General features: G+C 40.6%; 1 protein-coding gene across 4 annotated transcripts in view; it reads right to left on the bottom strand.

Annotated features, from left to right (window-relative positions):
* SYNE1 (spectrin repeat containing nuclear envelope protein 1) overlaps positions 1 to 16,923 on the bottom strand; it is a 373,726-nt gene that overhangs the window by 26,747 nt on the left and 330,056 nt on the right. For all 4 annotated transcript variants that reach the window (XM_036414424.2, XM_036414425.2, XM_045573412.1 and 1 more), the window contains 5 exons: positions 9,257 to 9,419; positions 5,852 to 6,039; positions 4,800 to 4,950; positions 1,043 to 1,225; positions 651 to 788 (listed from right to left, as the gene is read on the bottom strand). In XM_036414424.2, the coding sequence (XP_036270317.1) occupies positions 651 to 788; positions 1,043 to 1,225; positions 4,800 to 4,950; positions 5,852 to 6,039; positions 9,257 to 9,419 (823 nt within the window). The remainder of the gene's footprint in view (positions 1 to 650; positions 789 to 1,042; positions 1,226 to 4,799; positions 4,951 to 5,851; positions 6,040 to 9,256; positions 9,420 to 16,923) is intronic.

Below are 16,923 nucleotides of genomic sequence, written 5' to 3'. Positions count from 1 at the left end.
TGAATGAAATAAGTCAGACAGAAAAAGTAAAAAAAAAAACACATATGATTTCACTCAAAGGTGGGATATAAAACTGAAAGCAACAAATGAATAAACAAGAAAAACAAACACACAAAAACTCACACAGACAACAGTATGGTGGTCACCAGAGGGAAAAGGGTGGGAGAAGTAAAGGGTAAAGAGGGTCAAATATATGTTGATGGAAGATGATGTGACTTTGGATGTTGGGTAACATGAAGATCAGGTATCCTCGAAATGAACACTTGAAACCTCTATAATCTTATTAACTAATATCACCCCAAAAATTAAAAAAAAGAAAACTGAAAGAAGTTATTATTTTTGTCACCAAAGGATCCACACATCTCTTCCCCTTTAGCTTAACCAGTGTGGCTCAATGGTTGAGTGTTGACCTATGACCAGGTGGTCACAGTTCGATTCTGGTCGAGGCACAGGCCTGGGTAGCAGACTCAATCTCTTTTGTGGGGCGTGCAGGAGGCAGCTGACCAAGTGATTCTCTCTCATCATTGATGTTTCTCTCTCTTTCCTTCTCCCTTCCTCTCTAAAATCAATTTTAAAAAAAGTATTTAAAAACTATTTTCCCCTTCAGACTTTCTTCACACTGATAATTTGAAGAATCACTAATCTATTACCTTGAGCTGCTTTATTTTAGCATGAACATCACACTCGGAAAAATGCTCAATATTAGTGAGCTGTAAATCCATCTCCGTCAGCCACACCAGAATGCTGTCCCGTGCCGTCTCAAACTCCTCACGCTGGCCAATGAAATGCTGGATGCGAAAAGAAGACAATAAAAATCACAAAGCCCTCACGCTGAGATGGTATCGCCAATCCCAATGGTCTTCTGGAAAGTCATTTTCTTAATGAGCAATGAGAACCCCGCCATCCTTTGCCGTAGACATTAACCCTGGATCGCCCCCTCTTCCCCACCCCAATCTTACAGAATCAATGTCCTAAAATTGTGTTCAAACGGCCTGGTCCCGTCCCCTGGGCCTCTGAGCTACCGAGGAGGCATAATAAAGACCTTGAGCCTGCGCAGGATGGAGCTGACACGCTTCTGCAGGTTGTCCCATCGCTGGTTGCCTTCGTGGACCATCTGCTTCAGGCTGCAGGCCGAGTCGGTGCGGTTCTCCCGGGCAAGGCGGCGGTACTGCTTGTTGATCAGCTCCAGCTGGGTCAGGCTCTCGTGCACCTGCCGCTGGAAAGCCTAGGACCACGGAGAAGCACTCGGTGAGGGAGACCCATCGGGGGCTCTTGGCAAGGGTGCCAGGGCTTCAGACTGCCGCGGGAGGGGGAAGGGGAAGTCACTGTCACAGGCCAGGCACAGGCCAGTCTCTAATGAGCATGGAGATCCCTTATTAAGGGGAAATAATGTAGTCAGTGTGGCTTAAGGAGCGGGGGTGGAGCCTGCAACAATGTAAAGAAAATGGTAACTACTAATACATATATATGTATTATATACAAATACACATACACATATCACACATATACCACATACTTCTACATATAGAATTTACACATGTGCATATACAATATATCGTTTAAGATAATTAACAGCTGGAACAAAATTTTTCTGTAAAACAAAGTTAGTACATAAATATTTATGTATGCTGGAATGAGTTTGAAATGTTCACAATCCCTGATGTGAAAACTGAGATAAGATATCTAGAAAAGAACTTTCTCTTCATTTGTAAAATATGTAGTTTCTTAAAAATCCAGAAGTTGCCTCAATTCTGGTGTCCATTAAAAAAATAAAACTAATACATATAAGTACAAACAATGGGCACAAAAATCTCTGGGGAGGGAGGGCATGTATGGGAGGGGGGGCAATGGTAAGATATGTACACAGATAATAATTTAATAAAAATATAAATAAATAAAATTAAAAATAAATAAATAAACTACCTTTTACAGAATGTCCTTTAAGTGCAAGCTATTATGAACTTTTAAGCTAAGTAGTTTAGTAAAATCCAAGTAATTTTACATTGAAAAAAGTTTGGTCCATGCTCTATTTCTTTTTTATTGCTTTAGTTTTTATCAAACATTTAAAAGTGATGTAGCATCTTACCCGGTACTGTTTTATTTAAATTTTTTTTTTTTTTTTTTTTTTTTTTTTTTTTTTGAGAGGGAGAGGAAGAGAGAGAGAGGAGAGAAAGAAACAATGATTGGTTGCCTCCAGTGTGCCACACCAGCCAGTGCTATTTACATTTACAGTACAAAGTTTCTTAAGGTAAAATACCCTTTTTCTTTCTCTCTGCAATCTAGCAAAGCCTAGAAAAAAACATTTGGCCAAAGTAAAATTAAGCTTTTTTTTTTTCTTTACAAACTCATGTGTATGACTTACAACTAATTTTCACCTTGGCCTTAGATAGAAAATTGTACAATTAGTTGGACCATCCTCATCTCAGTCCTGGCGTTTGGCTTCCTTTGGCCCATCCAACTATTTATATCTGCCACATCTCTGCTCTGGAATGGCTTTCCTTCCAATTGGTGCTTTAAGAGCCTTCATCCCAGTAAATCAATTATTCTTTTCTATCAAAGTTTAAATTGTTACCCCGGAGAAGGAGGCGGTAAGAAAAGTTGAGCTGTTGCCCTTACTAGAAGTCACTGGAATGTTGGCAGGCACCGCGGGCAGGTCCCTCAGCACCCCCAGATCTGTCCCAAGTACTCATGCCAGACTTAATTTTCATCATTTGTTTTTGTCTTGTAAGAAAATTAACTATAAGATGAATGATAAAATCATTCATTGCAGGAGCTGACAATATGACTAACTCTTGCTGTAAGATCTGAGAGTCTAAAATAGCATCCCAAAGTATCTTATCTAATCTTCTTTGGAGCATAAGCCAGTTCTAGTAGTCTTAACCTGTGGGGCTGAGTGTGCTAAGATGCGAACAGGAATACTACACTAACGTTGGTTCACACAGGATAACCTGCATTTACTGTGGAGCATCTGTGGCTTTTTACCAAAGGTTTTCTGAGGAAGAAGCTTTTAGATAGGAAACATTTCCCCTGGAATTTAGGTATAGTTCCATTCAAATCCTTATTTATTTCACACAGTATTTAAACACTCTGATAAGTTCAGATACCTGCCCATCCCTGACACTCAGATTTTAAACCTCACTAGAACAAGCAAGCTTCATAATTATGATCACAGGCCTCAGTAAATACTGTAAGGTAAAGATGAAGGCATTTGAACCTAGCCAGTTTGGCTCAGTGGATAGATTGTCGGCCTGCAGATGGAAAGGTCCTGGGTGTGATTCAGGTCAAGGGCACATGTCTGGGTTGTGGGCTTGATGCCCTGTAGGGGAAATGCTGGGGGCAGCTGATCGATGATTCTCTCTCATCATTGTTGTTTCTATCTCTCTTTCCCTCTCCCTTCCTCTCTGAAAATCAATAAAAAAATATATTTTTAAATAATAATAAAAAATAAAGACCAATGGGAGTTACATTTATTTTTTTATTTTTTTAAAATATATTTTTATTGATTTTGTACAGAGAGGAAGGGAGAGAGATAGAGAGTTAGAAACATCGATGAGAGAGAGTCATCGATCAGCTGCCTCTTGCACACCCCCCACTGGGGATGTGCCCGCAACCAAGGTACATGCCCTTGACCGGAATCAAACCCGGGTCCCTTTAGTCCCCAAGCCGACGCTCTATCCATTGAGCCAAACTGGTCCCGGCGGGAGTTACATTTAAAATAAATTTTAAAAAATGAGTGCAGCAGCACTAGGTTTGATTTTTATTCTGATTTTTAAACACCTTGGGGAGCTTTGGGCAGGATGATTAACCAAGAATAATTTTTGTGAGACACATGCATCAGAACCATTTGCTGTCAGTATCTATGAGTACATGCATCTGCAATGACGAGAGAAGCAACTTCAAATTGAAAAATGGTGGACTTCATGCTATGCCGGCCGAGAAGTCAAGATTTTGTCCTATCACAGTGATGGGGCAGACTCAGGACTGCACGACAGGCAGGGAATGAGAGTCGGTTATTGAATGATTCCTGTCTTTGTGAGTGTGATTAGACTGGCTATTTTTGTCCCCACGAAACTATAAAGTCTCCATGACTCAAGAATGGCACTGCTCTTCGCTTATAATTAGAAGTGGCTTGTGATAAAATAGTTTATTCAATCTGGAGCCAACTCCATTTTATTACTGGTTTAAATATATATATACACACATACACACACACACACATATTTATATAGACACACATACATATATACACATATAACATTACATATATATATATATATATATATATATATATATATATATATATATATATATATATATTCATGGTCCAATTAGGTAAAAATAAATGAAGAGAATATATTTGGAAGACAGATTTTTATAGTGTGGAAAGCCATCATATTTTAATCTTAAATGGTTGATTGTGAAGAATAGAAACTAAAAAGAATGCTAAGATCTTTTGGAGAGGGGTGTGTATATGTGTGTGTGTGGGGGGGAGGAATCATGATATTTGATTTCTAATAAAATTCCTCTTCATTCCTTTATTTTATACTGTATTGTAATTCTCTTATTTATTTATATTTATTTTTGTATTTGTAACTCTTGATCATCTTAAAATAAAAGTCTTATATCCCACTTCTTTGCCTGTTTATGAGATGGTGATAAAGATGGTCACAACCGTATCTCTCAGCTGTCTGAACAAAGGAACCTGTGGGTGAACAGTTGGTTTCTGTCCTGGGACACCGTCTCCCAGCCGGGGACTGCCATAGCAACAGCGGGACGAGAGACTGGGAACGACCTCTCACCTCAAATTTCTTTAGTTCTTCCTTCGCAGCTGTGTAGAGCACCCCGGACGAGCTGGGGAAGGCGGCTGTTCTTTCGGAAATCTTGAGCCAGTCTTCAAAACGCGAATAGTCATCCAGAAACTTCTGCCACAGCTGCCAGGTCTCTTCAATTCTGAGGCAGAACAGGAGAGAACAGTGTCTAACTGTTGGGGACGGTGCATCCCCCAGATCCTGCCACGGGATGGAGAGGCCTAGACGCAGCTGTGGGCCCCAACAGTCATTGTGCTGGGACCAAATCCAACATGAATGCAAAGGAGACAACTGGTGGAGCTGACATGAAGCAGCTGCTTTGTTTTTGTTTTTTTTTTAAACACACACCCTGCGGCTCTGGATGTGGAATTAGTCACACTGATCACTACATGCACATGATGGGAACTGTCCTGGGAAGTGCAAGAAAGTGAGGGAATGCAATGCCACGTTTGCAGGGCACACACGTGTGCAAGGCTTTGCTGAAACAAACAAGGTTTGAAAACCCACTGAAGTCCAACATCAAACTCGCCCTCATCAGAATCAGTCTAGGACAGCAGGACGAAGAGTAAGCTTTCAAGAGTGCCCCAGAGAGCACAGAGATTACGGATCTTAAATCATTACCATCATTTTCTAACACAGCACTGTCTTTTTCTGCCTTGAATTTAAAGATTTATATTTTTAAATAAGTTTAAAAATATAAATCTTGCCCCAGATTCAACTTCTGCCTTTGCTTTATCATTTAATTTTTAACAAGAGAATGGTATTGTTCAACCACCAATTCTGGAACTTATTCAGGAAAGGCATACTTCTCTGAATTATATTTAAACGGTTAGGTCAGGCATCGTTTGGCTTGTTATATTTGCATGTTACCTTTATATCTGCTTGTTTTCCCAACTAAAAGTAGACAATGGCAAATTTGGGAAACCCAGGCTATTTTTGGATTTTGCAACCCAAAGGAAATAGTGACCAATGGCTACTCTGTGTAATTTTTCTTTTCTTTTTGGTGCTTCCTCTTTCCCAGGGGTTTGAACATCCCAGCTTACTTGAGCCTTCTTTCCATGGACATAGCACAGATATTTCTCCATCGCCGGTCCAGATTCCGCGTGGCCTGCTGGATGGAGTCACACTCAGCGTCTGTGGCACACGCGTCGCAGTCATGCAGTAGCACCTCACACAGGTTGAGGACGGAAGCCACGCCCGTGCTGTGCTTCTCTATGTCTCTCTGAAGGTCCTGCGGGGAAAGAGTCATGCTTTATTGCAATCCTTGCATACACATGGGAGAAACTGACAAATGGTTAGGCCCAATGTTGACAAATATTTCATTTCCTTCAATGCATGAGGCTTCAACTTCATTTGTAAAATATGGCAAGCTCAAAGCATGAGTCAATGAATCTAGAAATATGTCAGCTATGTGAGCAATGCCAAAATAGAAACTAAACAAATGAAACAGACTACATTAGCTATATCAACAATAAAATGAGCTTCTTTAGGGATTAAAAAAAATGAATCTAGACAACAGTCTAGTGAAGGCCTAGGAGGGGCAGGTGTGGGTTGGAGGAGGTCAATGGGAAAAAAAATGGGGGGGGGGGCATCTGTAATACTTTCGACAATAAAGATAAATTAAAAAATATAAACCTTGCCCCAGATTCAAATTCACAGATATATCACTTCCATTCCCATATATCAGTGGTTGGCAAACTGGGGCTTGCAAGCCACATGTGGCTAGCAAGCTGCAGTTTGCCGCTCTGCTGACTAATGAGTTTGCTGACCACTGCCATAGATAGATTAATCAATCAATTGATCAAAATAACACATGTGTTCCTGTTAACAGCTGGCACTCAAGATCTGGGATCTGATCTCTAAAGATACGTTAATTCTACCATTGTTAAGAGGTACCACGGGTTTAACAGATCTAGGTTGTCTACTATATATAAGGACATCATCGTTATCATCAGCAGCTTCCTCAGAGAGCAATTTTATTTTATTTATGTACTTATTTATGTTTTTCTTAGTAGGCAATTTTAAATAAAGAAAATAGATATGATGGTAAAGAAGGCATTGAACTTTCTGAAATCTTTATATTAACTGCAAAGAATATCAGCACAAAACATACATTATTTTTTCTATTGAGCTTTTAACTCAATGTACTCAAAGTATTCCATCACTAAAAGTGAGTTCATTTTTTGCTTGCCTTATTAAGGTCCTTAATATGTTTTCCGTTTCTTTGATGCAGCTCTAGAATATGTTTAGCTTTTCTCTCATTCTAAAGATAAGTTCTCAATTCACTCACATAGTTGGGACTAATATTCTTGTATGTATATTCTCTCTCACCTTTTTCTCCTGACTAGCTGGGCTACAGGGGAGGGGGATGTTGAGTATATCTGAAGTATAATCACTCCTTATTCAGACTTTTCTTTTTTAAATAACAGGCAACTAAAAATGAGGTTTAATTAGAAATGATAGCATCTGAACTGGTTGAGAAAAGCAATGTGGCAAAAAAAAAAAAAAAGGTGCTCTGAGATCAACACCAGCTTCCCTAGTTTCACAGAGTTCTCTGTGTACAGCTTATTCAGACTTTTAAGCAATCGTCCATTTTAAAGCCATTCAGACTTAATACCTCCACATCCTGAGCCTCTGTGGAACTCTGTGGCATGAACCCCTTCCTCCTTCCTCCATCTGCCAACACCATCACTGTTCATCTGTTCAACATTCTGTGGGTGTCTGGCATCTTAGCATCTCTTCTGTCCTCTTTGCCATTTTGACTCCCTCCCACCTTCACTATTGGGGTTTTAGTAGTGGGTGGGGCTATAAGTGCATATAATCCAGGTGTCTTCAAACTAGGCCCGCGGGCCACATGTGGCCCACAGAGGAGTCTGATCCGGCCCGCCAGGTTTTTTGGGCAGTGAGCGCAGCCGAGGTGTTACAGTAGGAATTAGTAGTTCATATAGTCCGGCCCTCCAGCTCTCTGAGGGACCGTGATCTGGCCCCCACTTTAAAAAGTTTGAGGACCCCTGATAGCCATATTTAATTAGATACTGTTTTGATTTTCTTACCTTTGCTAAATTACAATACTGGTCATCACATTTTAACTTTAGTTATCACTTGTAGTTAGCATAACCATGTGCTCCAGGAAATTTGAATTATTGACCCCCCCCCTCCCCAAAAGTTCAATCATCAGAATTTCAAACATCAAAGAGCCCATCAGTTTTAATCTTACAAAAATTGAAAAAATACTCTAACAATTGTTTGTCAAAAGAAATGCCAATTTAAATATCAAAGTAAACCCAACACCTAAAAAATATATTTCAATGCCTGTTCTCATTGACTTAAATAGTTTGAAAAATAAAAATATATACTATTTCACAGGATTGCAGAAATAGGTCTGTTTATATATTTTAAACATTTTTTTTAAGTTAAGAAACTTGGCTATAGTGGCCTAAATACTAATAAAGGTAACCAGAGTGAAAATTTAGAATTTTCAAGAACAATCTAAATGCATGGATTAGCAATACTTCATGGGGGTGGATGGCGTTTATTTATGACAACTGGAGTCTTCTATGCTTAGTAAGAAGCAGCAAGGGGAGTGGGAGGTGAAAATCCCCTCTGCATGCATTTTTCAAGGTCATCCTCTTCGCTTTGCTGGGTGTGCATTGAACACCAGAGGGATATGCTGTCTTTGGTACACATATGAAGGTGAAATTACTGTGTGTGGTCTGCAGATCATGCAGTCCTCCTTGCAAAAGAAAATTATTTTAGACTCTAAAATCGCTCTAAGTATGCACTGTAATCTTTCTCCAAACACTACTATGTGACATTTTAAAAGGCTTCTTTCTGGCCAGTGTGGCTCAGTTGGTGGAGCGTCGTTTCAAAGGAGATCATTGGTATGATTCCCAGTCTGGGCACAAATCAGGGCTTCAGGTTTGATCCCCAACAGGGGTGTGCATGGGAGACAGCTGATTGATATTTTTCTCTCACATCAATGTTTCTCTTTCTCTCTCTCCATCTTTTTTTTTTTTAATGAAATATGCATATCTCTTCCCATATCCCCTCTCTCTCTTTAAGAAAAAAACAAAAATCAATGAAAACATATTTTTTAAGTAAGATTTTTTTCTAAGTTTATGGCAGTGAGCTAGCAATCCACAAATAAAACAGCATTATTGATATAGATACATCATTGAAGCTCAACCTAACCTACCATCTTAGGATGGCTTCTTGATCCACCAATCACATTAACCCTGTGATGGCGTATCTTCTTAGGAGTTAGCACTGTGGTGACACGGAACTTATTTGCCCCAGACACCTGCCTGGGCAAAGCCTCCCCTTACTCACTAGACCCGTTAAGTGGCCTCCACACTTCCCATCCCAGTCACCTCTCACTCCCACCGGCCAGGCCAGGAGGACAGATATTCAAAAGCCTGTTTATCTTCTTCCATTGTTTTCGGTTTTACCTGCTGCTCCTGGAGCTTCTTCTGTATTTCTTCTGAGTTGCAGGAGTCGTAGACGATGGGCTTGGCCAGCTCTGACTCAATGTAGGCCAGCCAGGCCCTCAGGCTGCTCATGTTCTTGTCCAGCTGCTGGACGGCAACCAGAGTCTCCTTCAGCTTCTTGATTCTGTGGACAGAGAGAGGACATCAGCTTCTGAGGAAGGCCCACTCGTGCTTCCCTCCCGAGCAGAAGGGAACACTAGGTCTGAAGACAAATTGCCAAAAGCTCAAGCCCATCCCCGCTCAGCCACTGACTGGCTGTGTGACTTTGGGCAGTTGTGTAACCTTCTTGTGTTTCTGTTTCTCCATCTATAAAATGGAGATGAAGTCAGAATACTTGCGAGATTTAAATGAGTCTAATGTTCCAGGGTACATAGGGTGGGGGGGATCAATATATACTTATGGTCAGGGAGTATTGCTAATGATTTTAAGAAAGTACGCAGTGAAGGTAACTATGGTATGGCACCTGTAGAATAATCTGGCTACTAGAAAAAATTGATTTGTTTTGTTTAATGCAGTTCAATATTTGAAATAGCTTTAGAACTTGGTTTAGGCAGAGAATAAGGAATTATGAAGAAGATGCCAAAGAGAGAAGACAAAGAAGAGGAATTACAGGTGACTATAGATAATGAATAAGGATGCCGAGGAGTCAGGTGAAAAGCACAGGGCAGGAATAGACATTAGTTTATAAAGGTGTTTTCCAATGGAGGGCAGGGTATGAGCAGGAGTTTGGGAAGGACACATAGTATTTCTCAATTCTATTATTATCAAGAAACAGCAGCAAAAATCAATTATTGGATTTCTGGTGAGAACCTGTCATGGCTGAGTGTGTAGAGATTGCTCTCAAAAGAACGGTGATGTGGATGATAAGCACGTGATCAGTGATTTCTGGAACAGCCTGGTTTAAAAGTCAGGTTTGCTTTTGGTCCCTCAGGCCTGCCTTTCGGTTCAGGAAATGTCACCACCTTTGACACTGCTCATTGTATTCAGTGTTTCCCAAACTTTTGACATATGTGTACCCCTTCTATAATTTTTGTAACGCTGAGTACCCCTTGTACTCATGAGAACATAGAATTAGGCGCAGCTAAGCACAGTGCAGTGCATATCCCCACCAAACTCCGGTGCAACGCGTACCCCCACCAAACTCTTCCCGTATCCTGGGGGTACGCGTACCACACTTTGGGAAACACTGGGCAGATGAATGGCAGATGAGCTACACAACACCTCCATCTTTGAGGTGTCAATTTGGCTCTACATGCAACATGACCTTTTAAAATCCAAGGGATGTGATATATTTCAAGGCAGAGGTCTACAATAGAAGGTTCTCAAAGACTGACAACTTGTACTCAGAGTCATCAGTATTTCTCAGCTCAATTACTTTCAAATAGTAAAGAGGTGATTCTCAAGCTAGTACTGTGACAGGAACACGCAGGGGGCTTTCAGAGTTCACATGCCCGCTGCTCACTTCCCACCTCCCCACACTCCTCCCCAGATCACTCTGATAGGCTTCTCAGGTCAAGAGCCACCACTGAGAAGAAAATTTCTCAGAACCTAAGTATTTTGGGCACTTTTATGATTTTTAATTGCATAAAAATGGTTATCACCACTTCTTTTATATTTTCTATAAATCAATGTTTAACAGATGAAAAATCTAGTCATGACACATGACTTTTCCCCTGTCACACAAATACTTTTAAAAGAAGTTTCACTATGGCCAGGGTAATAATAATAATAATACCCTATTTCATTAATTATGATAATAGCAATAATGCTACATTTGAATAACATTTCAGTTCATAAAGCCACTCTTAGGTGCATTACCTTATTTAAAAAAAAAAGTATTTAAAAATTAGGATCGTCTTTTACAAGATAGCCTATTAGTTAGAGAATAGAAAGTTACATTACAATAGATATGTATTGCAATATGCATATCACCTCCATAATTCTATTAAAATAAGACTTCTCTAATTAACTTTATAAATTGTACCCTGTCCCCAGGGCATTTCAAGGTATTGGTCTTAAATAATAATCCCAAGAACTTTTACATACAATCCATTTATCTTTTTCTCATGTCTAAGAAATGAGAAATGGTGTGTCGGCCAGGGGATGACAGTTTTATTTTTTTAAAATAGATTTTTATTGATTCCAAAGAGGAACAGAGAGGGGAAGGGAGAGAAATGTAGAAACATAAGTGATGAGAGAGAGTCATGGATCAGCTGCCTCCTGCACACCCTACACTGGGGATTGGGCCTGAAACTCTGGCATATGCCCCGAACAGGCATTCAACCATGACCTTCTGGGTCATAGGTCAATGCTCAACCACCGAGCCACACCAGCTGGGTAAATGACAATTTTGAATGGCTCCTGAATGCCAAGCTCAGGTGTACATTCTAGCAATGTCCACAGCATGGCCTTGGGATTTAACATAACCTGGCCACCTGTGTTAGTGGCCCAAACCGACTGTAAGACAAATAATAATCCATAGAGCCACGGGAATAGGACTGAAGAATAGATCATTGCATTGAGATGTGTGTCCTGGTGTTAACCTGTAAGAATGTCCTCTCAGGACCTCTCATCCTGGCCAGCTTCCTGTCTTCAGATCTGGGAAGATCTGGATGCTGACCATGCTTGGGATGGGGTGTTAGAACAACCTCATCATGGCATCAGGGTTTCGTTTGGCGCCAGAGGCTAGAAGAGAACCTCAAGGTTTGTTTCCTCCATGCACATATCTTAACTCCCTGGTAGCATTTTTGCTCGTTTCTCTCCCTTACGGTAAGTTCCTTGGGAAGGTGCGACTGTGAATTCCCACTTTTGTTTTTCTTTTTCCCCTCCCATAGTAAGAGTTGCACAAAGTTGTGCATTACTTAACTGCCTGCTAAACATTAATAATCACTATTCTAAGTAAAATACCTTTACTTAGTGAACATATTTTCTTTTTAAATGTATTTGATATTAATTCGTTAAAATGAAGTGAATCTTTACATCTTCCTCCAGGTCCAACATTTGCAAATGGTTTAATTGTACTAAAATTGATTTTCTTGGTTCAAAATTTGCTGGCAAAAATGATTAAAAGATCCAAGGCACAAAGAGATGCGAATTAAGGTTGTTCCACAGGATATTGTCTATACCAGCCAAATCGTTTACAGGGTTAGCTATCTTGTATAATATTGAAGGAATTCCAACAGTCTGAGCAGTTAGTGTGCAATGTGTCAAGGGCATCGTGACATGGAAATGCTTGTTCATATAGTCCATTAGGGACAAGTTCCTCTTCCGAATGAATGTGTAAATCTTGGTGAAGTCAATGGGGTGAATATTTAAGTGGTTCTCCTTTTTCATCTTTTAAGCAAGTGTATTTGACTACAAATAACAAATACATTATGTGTGTGAGAGAAAAATGGGTAGGAAAACCCTCATACAGCTCCCTTGAGTTTATTAGACTTGGTATTTGCAGGACAAGGATCATTCTTCCTTAAGCCAAAATGTTCTATATTTCCTCCATTTCCTTAAAGGAAATCCTCGGAGAAAGGGTCACAATATGTTAATGTAATCTGCTGTTATAAGAAGTTTAAGCAACATTCTTTTGTTAGCATCCAGGATTAGAATTCAAAATAGATGTTCACTGACGTCACAGGACTGGGTGCGTTTACAAGCCGGTTAAATCTCTAAGTCCCTGAAGCTTATGGTTCTCCTTCCACAGTCCTCATGGGCACTTGACCTTGCTGGGGAAGGAGTCTGCTACTAAATCCAGTTGTCCAGCTTCTTAATGCTCTGCATTGTCCCACGAACACACACACACACACACACACACACACACACACACACACACACACCCCTAATAGATACAACTCACTACATTCCTTCAAACTATTTAGGTAGAACCAACCACAAACCAAAACCAAAAACTTATATCCTTACTATAATAGAACCAGAAGGATCATTAATAAATCCTACTCAACAGTAGGAATTTATTTGGGGGATGTTATGGAACACGAAAATGAATTTTAAACAGTTCAATGAAAATAACCGAGACAATAGTATTCTCATTGGGAAAATCACAAAGAAAACATTTGCCCGGTGCCCTGTTACTATTTTAGAAATACATTTCTACATGTTGCATGTTTCCAAACCTTTATACTAGTTAGTAATCAAATCTAAAGAGAGCCAACTGTTTCTCTCACAGGCCCTTCAACCACGAGCAGGTTTGTGCTTAATAATGAATGGGAAAGCTTTCAGCTATCGGTGTGATCTGGCTACGGGTGAATTTCGGTTTCCTCAGGAGCACAGCCTTTAAATAGCAGAGGATGGACTAACTGGTTCTTTTCCTGCGTCTCAGGCTCCCTACTGTAGCCATACCCCCGTATGACGCATACAGTCCGGAGACAACTGGGATGCCAAGCCCTCGCCAGGCTCATCACCCTTCTCATCCAGCTCCACGGGCCCAGGAGGGGGACCAGAACACCGGCCCTCAGATAACTCTTAGGAGTTCCCAGCCAACAATCTCCTAACCCGATCCTCTCCACTTCGCCCTGGCAACCACCACGAGGACGCAGTGGAGCTCCCACCTGCCAAGCCCATGGAACCCGGGAGCTACGCACAACGGGAGGGACCCGGGGAGATGCCTGCCTGGTGACATCGCAGTCACAGTCCGGGAGATCTGCGTCCATGTCGCCGTCCTCCGCCATCCTCAGGGCCCGCAGACCTTCCGCCACCACCATGAAGCTGCCACTTGCAGAAGTCAGCTCTGCAGAGCGAAAAGGCTAACCGCCCCGTGGGGAGGAGTGTGTCCCCGCTCTGTGTTTGCAACTACGAAAATGCTCACTCCAGACAAATGTTGGTAAGTCTCTGCCCGATAATATGACACTGGGCAGTGACAAGTGGTCATGCTGCTAAATAAAACCCACATTCATTAGCATGTGCCAGGCCTGAGCTCCTGGAATGTGGGCCACGAGTGTGAGCAGGGGAAGAGGCTCGGGTAATCTGCAAGGAGGGGGAGGCTGGGTCTAAGGACAGGAGGAGACCACAAATAAGGCGGCTGCAGACACTCCGTCGCCCTGCAGGACCAGCCACTTCCCTGGAGGGCTATTTGTTAACTTGGGAAGGATAGTTGAAAACCTTAAATCATCTAAATGCAAAGAAACAAATGAACAACCCTCCACAAGTCCAGCCCACTGCAGGAGCAAAAAGGAGCAACTTCTCCTTTTCTTTAGTTTCCTTGCAGCTAAGAGGTGTAAGTAGGGGTTTCAGGGGTCGGTCGGTACGGTGGGATGGAAAAGCTAGTCCCTGGAGAGTGCTTGGTCTTACCCGGGAATAGACTATTTGCGCATGAGAGATAATGAAGAAATGTTATTCTCCCCTTGCATATTCAAAGCCTTGTCCTTTTAAAATAATGACATATGATAAAAATAACATGTTCACTGTAAGGTGATTTTTAAAAAGTATCTGTTCCTTTGCTTGGTGGAATTTCAGATCACTGTTTTTCTTTTGTGAGTTTCAAGTTGCCAAATTTTCCGCTCTGAGTCTATATGAATTTCATAATTTTAGTTTTTAAAGGAAATAAACTTCAAATTATTAATTACTGGTAATGTAATACAATGTGACTCATGCTGGCTGCTTTAACTCCTTCTTGGACTAAGGTATACAAATACACAAATAAATAACAAAGAAATAAATACATTTGCTAAGTGAATTGCCAGTAAAATAGAACAAGATGACGGGCTCTGGCTGTGTGAGCAGACTCCTTTCAAAGAGGAACACTTTTTGTAAAAGAAGCAAACTTGTATTTTACAAAAGAAATATATTCCAGCCCTAGCTGGTTTGGCTCAGTGGATAGAGCATCCGCCTAAGAGATTGAAGGGTCCTGGGTTCGATTCCGGTCAAGAGCACATGTCTGGGTTATGGGCTCCACCCCCCAGTAGGGGATGTGCAGGAGGCAGCCAATCAATGATTCTGTCATCATTGTTTCAATCTCTCTCTCCCCCTACCTCTCTGAAATCAATAAAAGTACTTAAAAAAAAAAAAAGAAACAAACCTCAGAATACTTAGTTATAAATAAAATTATTTTAAATCTTTCTATTCAAAGATGGCCTACTGTGATTTTTTAAAAAAATAAAACAATCACTCCTCTGAGAAGTTATTTTTTACAATCAGTAATATAAAATGAAAACTCTGGTTAAAGGACTATATTAGTCATGAATTTATTAACAGGCGACAAGCTTTTGCAACAGAGCAAATAGCTTGAGTCTGACAATCCCATATTGTGAGGTGGGAAATGTTCAACAGTGCATTTCCTAGTGTAAGAAGCACAGAACAACTCATGCTGCAAGACAGACTTCCTGTCCATCCGGGGCTCCAGAAAAATTGCGATGTGGCTTTTGCATAGGGTTCACTGGCCAGATGAAAGGCAGGATCCTTGAAGACAGTTTTATAGGAATTAGAGTGGTGACTGTTTCTGATGTTGACTTAATGAAAACCAGGGCTCAGAAATGCTTTCAATTGTCTTAGTCAGCCAGCGCTGACCAATAGAACTTTCTGGGATGATGGGAATATTCTGTCTGCAGTGCCTAGTCAGTAACATAGCCTTCATCCTCATGTGGATTCTGAACATTGGAAATGTGGCCAGTACAACAGATTATAATGAAAACTAAACTCTATTTTACTTGTATTCCATTTCAGTAAATTCAGATAGCCACATGTAGCTAGTGACTGCTACACTGAACTGAGCAGGCCTACAAAATATGGACAGGATACTAAAACTTATCCATTGAGCCATGAAAGTAACTGAGCAACTTTTGTTGCCCTCAAATACTGATAATGCTTGCTGACAATTGAAACAAGCAATGCAAAGGACATCGGTATTTTGTACTCAGAATGGTCAACCCATTGGCGATATAGGAAACTGATTCACAACTATGCATTCTATTTATATGTGGAGGCAAAATTAGTATCAGTGAATATTGTCTCTCTTTCTTTGTCTCACTTTCTTTTTTCCTTATCCTTCTCTTTTTATTAAATTTATTGGAGTGAATTTGGTTAATTAAATGTATTTTTATTAAAGTTATTGGAGTGAATTTGGTTAATAAGATTATATAAAGTGTAGACTTCTCTGTTGCATTGTGTGCCCAAATCTCTGTCTTTCTCCCTTTTCCATGTTTCTGTTAGTTGGTAAGCTACTGACCTGGAGATATGATCATCTTCAAAAACAGCCTTTCCAATTGCCACAAGAGCACCAGAACACATAGCCACACCAAAAAGCAGAACTATGTTATGCTTTGTGGTAATGAATCAGTGTGAAAAAAAAGTTGGAAGAGGAAAGAGAGGTGAGTGAGACTGACGCATGGAAACTTAATATTTCAGCTGGCAGATCATCCTGGAAGATGGGTGTGGAGATGGCCATTTAGCCTGTGCATGGGTGAAGCTCTGATAAACAAGGAAACGGAAAGCTAATGTGATGGATAATCATTTAGGAAAGGCTTCAAGTAAACTATGAACACCTCCAGGACAATTCAATGGTCAACATCTCATCTGGTCCACTTCAGAAGGAGACAGAAGTGGACAACATATACAAAAGTCTCCCGAGGGAGTTAGATCTGTGTGTGATGAGACTCCACAAAAGAAGGAACCTCGAGCATTTT

The sequence above is a fragment of the Pipistrellus kuhlii genome, unplaced genomic scaffold, assembly GCF_014108245.1.
Source record: "Pipistrellus kuhlii isolate mPipKuh1 unplaced genomic scaffold, mPipKuh1.p scaffold_m20_p_5, whole genome shotgun sequence".
NCBI classification, from domain to species: Eukaryota; Metazoa; Chordata; class Mammalia; order Chiroptera; family Vespertilionidae; genus Pipistrellus; species Pipistrellus kuhlii.
The sequence above is the reverse complement of the archived record's forward strand: the minus strand, read 5'-3'. Positions and strand labels throughout refer to the sequence as shown.